The sequence below is a fragment of the Mya arenaria genome, chromosome 4 (genome assembly GCF_026914265.1).
Source record: "Mya arenaria isolate MELC-2E11 chromosome 4, ASM2691426v1".
NCBI classification, from domain to species: Eukaryota; Metazoa; Mollusca; class Bivalvia; order Myida; family Myidae; genus Mya; species Mya arenaria.
This window is the reverse complement of record NC_069125.1, coordinates 67,882,000-67,895,600: the sequence shown is the minus strand read 5'-3', so window position 1 is coordinate 67,895,600 and position 13,601 is coordinate 67,882,000. Positions and strand designations below refer to the sequence as shown.

The 13,601-nt window shown below is 35.7% G+C and overlaps 1 protein-coding gene across 1 annotated transcript; it reads left to right on the top strand.

Moving 5' to 3' along the window:
- The first annotated feature begins 6,779 nt into the window (after positions 1–6,779).
- On the top strand, positions 6,780–13,275 carry LOC128232804 (protein PFC0760c-like). The gene is made up of 2 exons (XM_052946542.1): positions 6,780–6,842; positions 10,132–13,275. The coding sequence occupies exon 2, from the start codon at positions 10,342–10,344 to the stop codon at positions 12,964–12,966; it is 2,625 nt and encodes an 874-aa protein (XP_052802502.1). The 5' UTR covers positions 6,780–6,842; positions 10,132–10,341; the 3' UTR covers positions 12,967–13,275.
- The last annotated feature ends 326 nt before the right edge of the window (positions 13,276–13,601 follow it).

The following is a 13,601-nucleotide window of genomic DNA, read 5'->3' as shown; positions in this document are numbered from 1 at the left end:
TTTATTCTCAGCATTGATGGTTATATGTCAAAATCGGCGCTAACATCTACGGCCTTTTCATAGAGCATCCCAAACATACTGATCAGCCCTTTCATCGTTGCATAGCTTAATAACTACGCGTGGTTCACTCACAGCATGCAACAAGTCGTTGTCATGCACTCGAGGAGATTTGTCAGGGGAACGGTGCTACTCAGAATGTGTTCCGCCACAAGGAGCGCAATTATAAATTCGAAACGCAATATGGCGGCCAGAAATTGCCCTGCCTTTTCGTCGCCATCCGCCTGTAATGTATCCAATGCGTAAACCACTACAGGGAACGCATTCTTGAAAGATTCAAGAGCGTCTGCCCGACTGGACCAACGTGTTTCAGATGGTCAGATTCCATTTAATAACTTTTGTTTGGTGTCTTCATCTACAGGGGGTAAGGTAAGGCATCCGATATCCGAATACTTAGGAACGTTTTCGGCCATGATGACCTCTGTCACGCTCTTGGTCTGTTTTTACATTTCAAAGAAAAAGCGCCCATCAAATTGTTTGAAATGTTAAAAAAACGGAACTTTATAAAACGCGGCCGGTACAAACTTTACAATATGCGGGCTCCAGTCGTTCGAACTCTTCCTTGGGGTGTATAGAAAATAAATCATTCCATACGTGTAGATTCCGACAAATCAATCAATGTCTATTCTTGGCAAATCTTGTTTCTGGTGTTCCATTTGCCCGTACCCCCCTACCCCCTCAGATTTTTATTGCATTTTTGGCATTTTTATTTTTTCAACTTTCTGGGGAAATGTGTAGGCCGCGGCCTACACGGCCTATAGGAAGCTACGCCCCTGTTAAGACTGCGCCATGTCTTATTTAATATGATGGATAAATAGTAAATTTATCTTTGTTTAAGGTCTTCATTTGAAGCGAAATATTGCCTTCTGACGTAGCATTTATGACGTAATTTATCACGTGGTATACACACACTGATATATCAGTATACTATTGGTGAACTTAGTTGCAGGTGGCTTGTACAACTGATTCAGTTCTGTATTTGTTTTCGCCATGAATTGTAAGGAGCACATGCCCTTTGATGATCACGTAGCAAATGAAATGCTTCAATGCATATTTACCTTTCCGATGTATGATTTTCTATTCGTTTATCTACACCTGAAAAGGTATGTTTTTATATTGTTTATTAATGACTATATTGATTCAAATGTATATATTATATAATAGGCTTTGTTCTTTTTTAATGCTCATAAATGTATGATCAGTTCATACTATCTCAAAACTTTACATAACCCTCACCAACACTCACATACTATGCACAAACTTTCATGGCCAAACCTAACATGGCGGGCAATCATTGGAGCCGCAAAAGTTTTGCATGCGTCAAAAATGCTCCCAATGGTCTTTTGTCGAAGTGCCAATGAGTTAAAAAAGTTCCTAAACTGTGAGAACTGGTCTCTTATTTGTCCTTTTCAGGGATACCATTTAAACTGTATACTCTGTGAATGATTATAACGTAGGATTGACTATGTATTGTGTCTGAACAAAAACTTATTGATATGATCGTCTAGAATTCGCATAACTTGCAAGAACTTAATGTTGACAATGCAAACATCTGGATTTTCATGAAAACGTTTTGGGTTATTATTCCATATGTTTTAGCAATTCGCTAACATTTGTTTATCTTTCAATTGACAAAAGGTTGCTTTTTGCAAATTTTAGAACCTTATATGCTATACTTGGTGCACAAGGCTCGTTATTTTGAAACTTGTGGCTGAAATGAACTGGCGGTGCTCATGCACTGTAAATTTGTCGGAAACAAATTGTGAAAATACTCACGTAATTTAATGAAACGTTCTATCTTTTTATGACGAACTACCACTTCTATTGGCGATATTTAGGCTCACTCGGTGATAAATTAATTCTTTATTGCAAATAATCGTCGCTAATTCTGTGTTTCAAAGTAATGCAAAATGTGCAAATTTTAGGTATGATTAAACAGGTGTTCTTAGATCAAAAACTATTTTGTTTTAATTTTATTAACGTGTTGTTGACCTTTGACAAAAATGTAAGAAGACTGTTAATATAAATGTTAGACATCCGAATAATTCCGTTTGAGCCCAACCAAACTCTTGCCTGTATCTATTATCATATGAGTGTTTTAAAGTATCACTCCATTGCTTAAAGTTTGTGCAAAAATGAAAAAGTGGTTGATTTATAACTAAATGAATTCCTTAAAAAAGCAAAGTAACTATAAAATTTAAAATGTCCAGTATACTACATACTTCGAAAGTGCACTGAAAAATGTTAATAATCTCTTCCTAATTAAAATTTTCATTGGATGGTTTTCTCTGTATTTGTAATATACATATATGACCTTTCATCCGTGTGATTTTTAATGCACATAAAATGAATACTTAGAATAAATTTAAAAAAAAAATAAGATAAAGAGGTAAAAATAATGCATGCATGGTACATTGGCACACAACCTATTCATTGGCACCACACCGTTCACAAAATTGAGCTAAATGAACAAAGATCAGCAAATAAAATTCTAAATATTGCAACGAGGTAACTTGTTGCCAAAAGAAAGCTACAGATAGGTTAGGGAATTCATAAAATAAACAGAACGATAACACTTTTCATTAATATCCAGCTTGTAACACGTCGTCCACAGTAAGCCTTAGCAGGTTATGCAAGTTTTAGACGACCAAATTTATATTTATGTCCAAAAGTTAAAATATGCGGAACTTTTCCCCATTTTTTTTACTCGTATAAACCAACATAAGTGACAATACTCACATATAACGTCGTCCATTTTCAACGCATTACACAACATCGGCATCTGCGTAATTGGAACATTTTCAAAGCATTACAAAATGCTGTAGCTTCAATGATTGCCAGACGTGCAAAAAGAACAAAATGATTGGATTCAAGATCGTTCCATCATTATGGTAAAACAGATACTATTGTACATTCTATACTGTTTGTACTTTATATTTGGACTATTTTAAAAAATGTATCATTTCATGATTATCTAATAAAGGATTAAATAAGCAGGGCTGAATATATTCTTGAAGTTAAAGTAAAATCCTTCGAGAGCACACCACACATCGAAATAATAAAACTAATTAAAACATAATTAATACAATGTTTATTCAATTTCAGTAATGATAAATGGAGCCTTGCCCGATCCTCACAACCCACTACCCTCCCGACCCCAAACACACCATAGCACAGGTTTAAACAGTATTTCATTCAAATGTTCTGAACAAAAGAACCATAAAATAAATGTCTACAAAAGCTACCATGTACTGTGTAGTGAAGTAAACATTTGTATCTTCACAGTGAACTATGTACTGTCACGGTAGTGTAATGAACATGGATATCTACAGAGTGAACTATGAACTGTGTAGTGAAGCGAACATGGATATCTACGCAGTGAACTATGTAATGTGAAGTGTAATGAAAATGGATAGCTACATAGTGAACTATGAACTGTGTAGTGAAGTGAACATGGATATCTAGTATTATCTACACAGTAAACTATGTACTGTCACGGTAGTGTAATGAACATGGATATCTACACAGCGATCTATGTATGGTGAAGTGTAATGAACATGGATAACTACATGGTGAACTATGAACTGTGTAGTGAAGTAAACATGGATATCTACATAGTGAACTATGTATTGTGAAGTGTAATGAAAATGGATATCTACACAGTGAACTATGTACTGTGAAGTGTAATGAACATGGAATTCTACTCAGTGAACTATGAACTGTGTAGTGAAGTGAACATGGACATCTACATAACGATTTATGTACTGTCGAGTGTAATGAACATGGATATCTACACAGTGAACTATGTACTGTGAAGTGTATTTAACATGGATTACTACATAGTGAACTATGTACTGTGAAGTGTAATGAAAATGGATATCTACACAGTAAAGTGTAATGAACATGGAAATCTACACGGTGAATTATGTATTGTGAAGTGAATTTAACAAGGATATCTACACAGTGAACTATGTACTGTGAAGTATAATGAACATGAATATCTTCACAGTGAACTATGAACTATGAAGTAAAATGAACATGAATATCTACACAGTGAACTATGAACTGGGTAGTGAAGTAAACAAAGATATCTACACAGTGAACTATGTACTGTGAAGTGTTATGAACATGAATATCTTCACATTGAACTATGAACTATGAAGTAAAATGAACATGAATACCTACACAGTGAACTATGAACTGTGAAGTGTAATGAACATTGATATCTACACAGTGAACTATGTACTGTGAAGTGTAATGAACATGGATATCTACACAGTGAACTATGTAATGTGGAGTGAATTAAACAAGGATATCTACACAGTGAACTATGAACTGTGTAGTGAAGTAAACATACATATCTACACAGTGAACTATGTACTGTGAAGTGAATTTAACAAGGTTATCTACACAGTGAACTAAGTACTGTGAAGTGTAATGAACATGAATATCTACACAGTGAACTATGAACTGTAAAGTGTAATTAACAAGGATATCTACACAGTGAACTATGAACTGTGAAGTGTTATGAACAAGGATATCTACACAGTGAACTATGTATTGTGAAGTGTAATGAACATTAATATCTACACAGTGAACTATGAACTGTGAAGTGTAATGAACATGGATATTTACACAGTGAACTATAAACTGTGAAGTGTAATGAACATGGATATCTACACAGTGAACTATGAACTGTGAAGTGTAATGAACAAGGATATATACACAGTGAACTATGAACTGTGAAGTGTAATGAACAAGGATATATACACAGTGAACTATGAACTGTGAAGTGTAATGAGCAAGGACATATACACAGTGAACTATGAACTGTGAAGTGTAATGAACATGGATATCTACACAATGAACTATGAACTGTGAAGTGTAATGAACAAGAATATCTACACAGTGAACTATGAACTGTGAAGTGTAATGAACAAGGTTATCTACACAGTGAACTATGAACTGTGAAGTGTAATGCACAAGGATATCTACACAGTGAACTATGTAATGTGAAGTGTAATGAACAAGGATATCTACACAGTGAACTATGAACTGTGAAGTGTAATGAACAAGGATATCTACACAGTGAACTATGAACTGTGAAGTGTAATGAACAAGGATATCTACACAGTGAACTATGAACTGTGAAGCGAAATGAACAAGGATATCTACACAGTGAACTATTTATTGTGAAGTGTAATGAACAAGGATATCTACACAGTGAACTATGTATTGTTAAGTGTAATGAACAAGGATATCTACACAGTGAACTATGAACTGTGAAGTGTAATGAACATGCTTATCTACACAGTGAACTATGTACTGTGAAGTGCAATGAACATGGATATCTACACAGTGAACAATGAACTGTGAAGTCTAATGAACAAGGATATCTACACAGTGAACTATGAACTGTCAAGTGTAATGAACAAGGATATCTACACAGTGAACTATTAACTGTGAAGTGTAATGAACAAGGATATCTACACCGTGAACTATGAACTGTGAAGTGTAATGAACAAGGATATCTACAAAGAGAACTATGAACTGTGAAGTGTAATGAACATGGATATCTACACAGTAGACTATGAACTGTGAAGTGTAATGAACAAGGATATCTACACAGTGAACTATGAACTGTGAAGTGTAATGAACATGGATATCTACACAGTAAACTATTAACTGTGAAGTGTAATGAACATGGATATTTACACAGTGAACTATGAACTGTGAAGTGTTATGAACATGGTTATCTACACAGTCAACTATGAACTGTGAAGTGTAATGAACATGGTTATCTACACAGTGAACTATGAACTGTGAAGTGTAATGAACATGGTTATCTACACAGTGAACTATGAACTGTGAAGTGTAATGAACAAGGTTATCTACACAGTGAACTATGAACTGTAAAGTGTAATGAACAAGGATATCTACACAGTGAACTATGTATTGTGACGTTTAATAAACATGGGTTTCTACACAGTGAACTATGAACTGTGAGGTGAATTTAACATGGATATCTACACAGTGAACTATGAACTATTAAGTGAATTTAACATGGATATCTACACAGTGAACTATATACTGTGAGGTGAATTTAACAAGGACATCTACACTGTGGACTTTGTATTTTGAAGTGAAGTGAACATAAATATATACACTGTGGACAAATACTGTGAAGTGAAGTTAACCACCCATTAAAACAGTTTATACATGACTGTAAAGAAGGAAGATAACTTTGCTAAAACTGAAAGCTTTTTAAAGATATTCTTAACATTTCTCTATACTTCATTACACAACTTCCAATGTCACCAAACAGTCTGAATGTGATATCTACAATTTTACTCTTTAATCCATGTCATAGTTTGTCTTTTTAATACCAGCATGTTAACCAATACTCATTCACAATTTTGAGACATCTGTAAGATCGGCAGTCTGGATGAATCGTATGCATGTATTATTATTATTTTGATTATTTTTCTCCAGGTTACTTTGTTATCTTGAACATCTTATAACTAACCCTGTGACCGCTGCAATGGTGCCAAGATGGGACTGCAGTCTTCCCCTTTCTCACCCGTATTCAACCCGTACGTTTCCCTCCAGCGGTTTATATTTATCGGGCATCAAGCTTTTAAAGCCTTCGTTTTTCTAGTTTCTGTTTTCGCGACAAGGCCATATCAAGACATGATTCAGATCAGACAAAATTTAATGTGTAACGACTAGATTAAAACCAATGTAAATTTGTAAATTGTTTTAAAACTTGATTTTCTCCTTCTTAGGTGAGTTCAAATATTTTGAATTAAGATAGTATCATAAAATATTATTTCTATAACAATACATTGGTATGGAATGCCGATAAATTATATTGTAAACAAAAGTGAATTAGTTTGTTTTGATGAACATGGATGTGTATGCATCAGATGCATTTTTCCAATATGATTATTGTTCTAATGTTTCTAATATAAACATAGTCATACTAGGATTGTTTGTAAAAGGTATGTTTAACATTTTTGAATTCAAATGATGGTGCGTTGAGAAAATTATGAAGGCCTACTGGTTAATTTATTCTCATTATCCTCACATACAAATACATCAGGTGATATTTATTGTTAAAGTATCATTAATACAAATCTTTGCCCCGTGTTCACGATTTTCAGATTTAAAAAAGGTCAAAGTTAACATCAAGTTTATTTTTGTTACTAGCTTATTGAAAATGTTGATAACTCATCTCGTTATATGCTAGACAAAGTTTCATGTACGTAAAGTTAGCGGCCTAGCGGCGTGAAGTTAGCGGCCTAGCGGCGTGAAGTGGCGTGAAGTTAGCGGCCAAGCGGCGTGAAGTTGGCGGCCTAGCGGCCTAATGTTTTTCTCTATTTTTAAGCAATTGTTAATGGGTTCTTTTTTAAACAATGATAAAGTTTTTTATTCATACAGTTACATAGCGGCTTTAAATTGTTTACTATTCAGAACATTTTTCTGTACGTTTTATTCTAAAACAATTATAAATTAACTGTTTTATGCACAAATTATCACTCTGAAGCGTTTTTCAACTTTTTTTCAAAAAAGTCGATCAAGCACTTCAGCGACCTAGCGGCCTAGCGGCGTGAAATTAGCGGCCTGGCGGCCTAGCGGCCTAAAATTGAATCCTATTTCAAAGCATATATATATGCATTTTCTTCTAAAACAATGACATATTTACTGTTTTTATGCACAAATTAACACTTTGAAGAGATTAGCGATTATCAACAAAATTTTTCGAAAAAGTCGATTAAGCAGTCAGTATTTCAAAGCATTAAACATGCCTGTTCTTCTAAAACAATGATATATATATATACTGTGTTTTATGCACAAATTATCACTTTGAAGCGTTTTTCAACTCTTTTTTTCAAAAAAGTCGATCGAGCACCGATTTACCATTTTCACGTACTTAGTTTCCCAAATATGTTTTATATGTCGCAGCATCCCTTTATAAGCATTGAGAAAACTACAAAATCAACAAATCAAGATCTTCATTGGATACCTGTAGTATTCCCCCCCCCCCCCCACACACACACACACACCCAAACAACCTACGCAGTGATCTCCCCTGCCGCAACGGTTAGTTCCGTCGTGCACGGAATCAAATAGAGTTGATAAAAACGTTTTTTTAATATTACATGACTTTGAAGCCACGTATGACTTAATTCAATACACAGAAACAATAAGTTCAGTATTAAAAGAAGACACAACGTATGTAAGATGATGGCAGACCAGCTGATGATGTCTACCAGAAATAAAGTCATTTAGAAAGAATAAAACAAAAATTATCCTGACTTTAAGTCTTAAAACATTTACATGTATTTGAAATCACGTTGTTTGTCATGCATAATGCAATCTGACTTAATGAAAGGTGCAGGTGATAAACTGGCGATATACTAAATCGGATTGGAGATTCTCAATTTCTCTTTACTGACCAAGTGCAACTATTTGTTGTCCATACCGATCTCTAGAAAGCAATATTCAAGATGAATAAGTGTTTGAAATCACATGTGGTATATATTCTATAATAACTCTTCAGTTTGAGGTTATCGCTAAAATATACAAATTAAATATGGTAATTTATCTCATCATATATTTTTCAACCAAGTCAGGTAAGAAACTCGTTTAAGTTTGCGATTAAGTAATCAAAGCTCGACAAAATAGCATTACTTATGATTTATATATAATATGTATATATCAATCAATCACTAAAATGGAAACAAGGCAGCGGGATGCTTACAAATGGTGATATCATAGGTAAAATTGCGTCGGCGATAAAAAAAACCGCGGTTGGTTGCATATTCAAATGAGTATGGGTTTACGCAGAAACAGAGACATACTAAGTTTTGTTCAAAAAAGAAGTTGACAAAATGTTGATAAAAATAGTGCTACTAGTAATTTAATAACACAATCAATGATGCAAGTGGAAAATTAACACATACGCAAACATTCACAATTTAGTTTGTCACGACAACATTATGTCTTTACATCAGGGATACCGTGACGTACAAGTAAAATCAAGATCATAACAAACACACCTGCATTTGATACAGAAATATTTCTGTAAAATAAAGAAAAACAAAACAAGAACAATGATATATCGTATGTAACATTCGTTTACAATTCACATACACGTTGTATTTTATGTCAATGGGTTGAAATTGAGTTCACTGCACATGTACAATAGACTCATAAAATCATTATTTTTCGTTTTGGTGTGTGTGTGATAGATTACGAAGTTCGTAAATTTAGCCTAGCAGCTTGGTAGCCTAGCAGCTTGAAGTGAGCAGCCTGACAGCCTGATAGCCTGGCACCGTGGGATTGTAGGTCATCAAATGACAATGGCTTGGAATCTTGGGCATTCATGGCTGTCATGGGATGCTCAATAACAACATACAATTCGAATATGCTATCTTCATGCTGCCAGGCTGCTAACTTAACATTGCCAGGCTGCCAGGCTGCTAACTTAACACTGCCAGGCTGCTAACTTAACGCTGCCAGGCTGCCAGGCTGTTAACTTCACGCTACCAGACTGCCAGGCTGCACAGGGGTTAGCTGCTAACTTTACGCTGCCAAGCAGCCAATTAACTAGTGAAATAAAATAATAAAAAAACTAATCCGGCAGTAGATGGCCGGTTGCTGGAGGTAGGTTTTATTATTTCCGTTTGTAGTTTCCTAACAAACAATTTAAGAATGTTTTCTCTATTTTTAGATTACAAATTGAAGTTTAGGAATGTTTAACTTGTTCTTAAGTTAAATTAAATTATCTTCTTATTCATTTACCAACCGAGCGTCTCGACTAAAGACTCTTTGTATCAATACATACCATCAGACAGTTAGTCATTTGAAACGAAAATTTAATTACGATTGCCAAATATGGGCGAAAACTACATTATCCATGCCTCTGTGCATCCGATTAATCCATCATATAATGTACCACGTAAGTTTATACATATAATATTACTGCAACAAGTAGTAATTGAAGTGATTTAAATTTTACTCTTTTTTAGTTTGTATCGTATGATGCTAAATTATGGATTCGTTCTTCAGCGACGGGAACAGCATTGAGCCATGACGATGGAATGATGTATTAGCAGCCATGCGGGGAATGTAACGCTCGAACTCTCCATCTAGCTTCAACAATTTTCGATCGATTAAAATACAGTCAGTTAGCAGTGCAATTTTAGGCGTGTCTTATTAAATTTGGACATGTAATGCGATGTGAAATACGTAAATCGCTTAATCTTTCTCGTAGACAAAATGCCTGGAATAACAGTGACCAAAAGGGTAGTGTTCATCGGCGCGTGGAGGACACATACGGTCAATGATCAGCTTCTTAGGCAGATAAACAACCAAACAGCAGCTAAAAAAGGAGTATATACATTGATTACGCTAACTGCCAATGGGCTTGAACTTAATATTCTAGATTCTAATGGACATGTGAGCAAAAAGGATTCGATTCCACTAGAAAATATAGTGGACCTGATAGACAACAAATACAACACAAGATGCACGCTAGCTATTGTGCGGAACAAGCAGCTAAACCTATATACAGTATATGTCTTTATCTGCGATTCGGAAAAGGACACGGCTGCTCTTATCAATACATTTAAAGGCGCAAAAGGGCAACTAATCGGAGAGGGATACAACGTTGGTCTGACACCCTCCGGTAAGAATTGGACATTGATTCCAAAAGAAGATGAAGATGGGATTGAGGGTGATAAGGGTAGAGGTGCTGTGGGGTCAAATGAAAACCACGTAGATGTTAACCAGAAAAAAATGAGCAACAAAGGAAGTGTTACATATCGCGATTCGAGTACAGTCATGGATGTCAAAAGACGTGCAGTGCGTGCTGTAAGTCCGCCACCAAGAGAACAGGTAACACAAGGACCTATTTATGTTAAGAGAGCTTTGTCACCCACACGTAGAGTATATCCTATGAGACCAGCAGAGGTCCAGTATCAAGCCGTTCCAGCGAGTTCCCAAATGCTGGTTAGACAAGGAAATGCAGTTAAGAGTACGTATGCAATGCCTGTTAATGGTCAGTACGTGCGGACCGCTTCTATTTCGTCCAAAGATTCCAATGCTTATAACAGACGAGTTAACGACACGCGTTTTCAAGCCGTTCCAAGCCCACGCGTATATTTTCAACAGCAGCCACAACTTCAACCACAACTTCAACAACAACCTGCTACATCAAAACGAAGCAAAGGCTTCTTTCGCAAAACAAAAAAGAAAAAGGTTAATAATTCCTACGGAAGAGATACGGTTACCCGAAATATTGAAGAAGTCTACAGAGGAAGATCAATGCGCCGAGTAGTTGTCCCTCCTCCACATGGAAACTGGAACCCAGTGCAGTATGTCACTCTATCAAATGGTGGTATGTCACCTGTTAAGCTTAGAAATAGCAATCCATTTGCTGAACAGCATGTCGAAGTACGCGATACATATATTCCACATGAAAGCAACCCACATGTAGAAGAAAATACATATGATATCGTACAGCATAGGAACGATGAAGAAACGACTGGATATGATCATGATTCAAATAATGCTGAACGCCATGATAGCGTCGTTGTTCAGACTAGTTTTGATGAAAGGAAACAACCAGAGACATCTGGCGAAGGAAACTATGGCAATGAATATGAGGTTTCGGCTATAGAAAGGACACATGAGCAAGAAACAACATCCCAATATGTCACAGGAGTAAATACAGAGCAAAATGAGCATCAGGAACGAAACGTGCATGTTATCAAAATTACTGAAAACGACGATATAAAGGAGGATCATATTGATGATTCAAGCGAGAAAATAGAAAATAATGATGGACTTTTTGAATCATATGTCGAGACCCCAGAGCCCGATGAGGAAAATGTCATAAAAAGAGAAAAGGCTGTAAGCTATCACGAGGATAGTGAAAGCGAAATCAATGAAGATGAAAATACTGTTCCCACTCGTGCAGAAAATGGAAGTATTGAAACCAATATAGAAAATGAAGATCAAACAAACGAAGAAGTTGAAACAGACGAAAATAATGATTTAGAAGTTAACAATGACGAAGTTATTGAAGTCAGCGAGAACAATCTTATCAAAGTTGACAATACCGATGTTTTAGAAAGCAACGATACCGATGCGTTCGAAATTAACAATGACGATGTGGCTGAAGTCAATGATAACAAAACTGTCGAAATTAACAATGCCGATGTTGTTGAAGTCAACGATACCGATGGTGTTGAAGTTAAAAATGCCGATTTTTACAAAACTGAAGACGTGGATGAAGAACCTTATCGTCTTGATTTAGATGCGTTAAATGCATATTCACAAATACCAGACATTGTTTTGGTTCATACTGAAAGGGATGATGACAAGGTTGCAACGGCACGGAGCGCGGCAAATGTACAAAATGATGATGACATAGCAAATATTGAAAATGAAAATAACGTGTTTTCTGAAAGGGCGGAAAATGAAACAAGTACCCGTTCAAAAAGTTCAAAAGCTGTCCATGTAAGCTTTCGTGAGGACGAAATATCAAATGAAAATTTCTCATCAGAAGGGAATCTTGGTCATAGAAATGACATTTCCTGGGAAGAAGATACTGCAGTTGATGAGCCAACGCAAAACGAAGACAGCGAAGAAGAACCCTATCAGCTGGATGTCAATGCGTTAAATGCTTACTCAGAAATCCCTGATATTGTGATTGTTAAATCTCCCGAAAATCATTCAGAAAGAGACACAGAGCGCTATAGTTTTGATTCTGGCGTTAATGATGCTGAAAAGAACATGGATGAAGATGACGAACATCCTGTCAAAAAACAAGTTGACTTTTATTATGAACAAAACCATGATGAAATCATGCAAACGGCTGAAAGCACCGTGCTTTTCTGAAAAAAGTTCAATCAAACTGCTGCAAGGTGTTGCGTCTCGGGCATGCGCACAAACCGTGTACCAAAGCGTCGTTTGAACTGTTTCATTAATGTGGTTGATTGACTAACTTACCTGCGAAAGACCGGCATGCGGAATCTTATAAACTTGAATATATGCAATGTATGTTAACTGTTAAGCAGTTATTAAGACCGGTATGCGGAGTCTACAGAAATCTTATGAGCTTAAATATATGCAATGTATGTGAGCTTTTAAGCAGTTATTAATGTAAGTGTTTTATGTTTGAATACGTATTTATGTGTTGGATTATTATTGCTGTTGTTTAGTTTATTGTTTCAAAACGTGAGTCATCGCTATAAACTGAGTGTGCCAAGATACACAACACTGCCTTTAGAAAATAAGGATGTTTTTATTAAAGTTTGTGAGATAGGGATGTTCAACCATGCTGTTATATCTGTAAAGTTAGGTCTTCACCTCTGAGATATGACCTCAGAGATGGTTGACATAAGTAACCGTTTAAGCCACTAGATTTGAAAATAATGAGCTCCATTTATGAATGCGCGCGCATCATGTCTGCATTATTTTAGAAGGAAAACGGACATGCAAGTGAGCAGTATGTTAAAGTGTTGTTGTTGTTG

Coding starts and splice junctions, on each gene's coding strand:
- LOC128232804 (XM_052946542.1), top strand. CDS start 10,342: ATGCCTGGAATAACAGTGACCAAAAGGGTAGTGTTCATCGGCGCGTGG.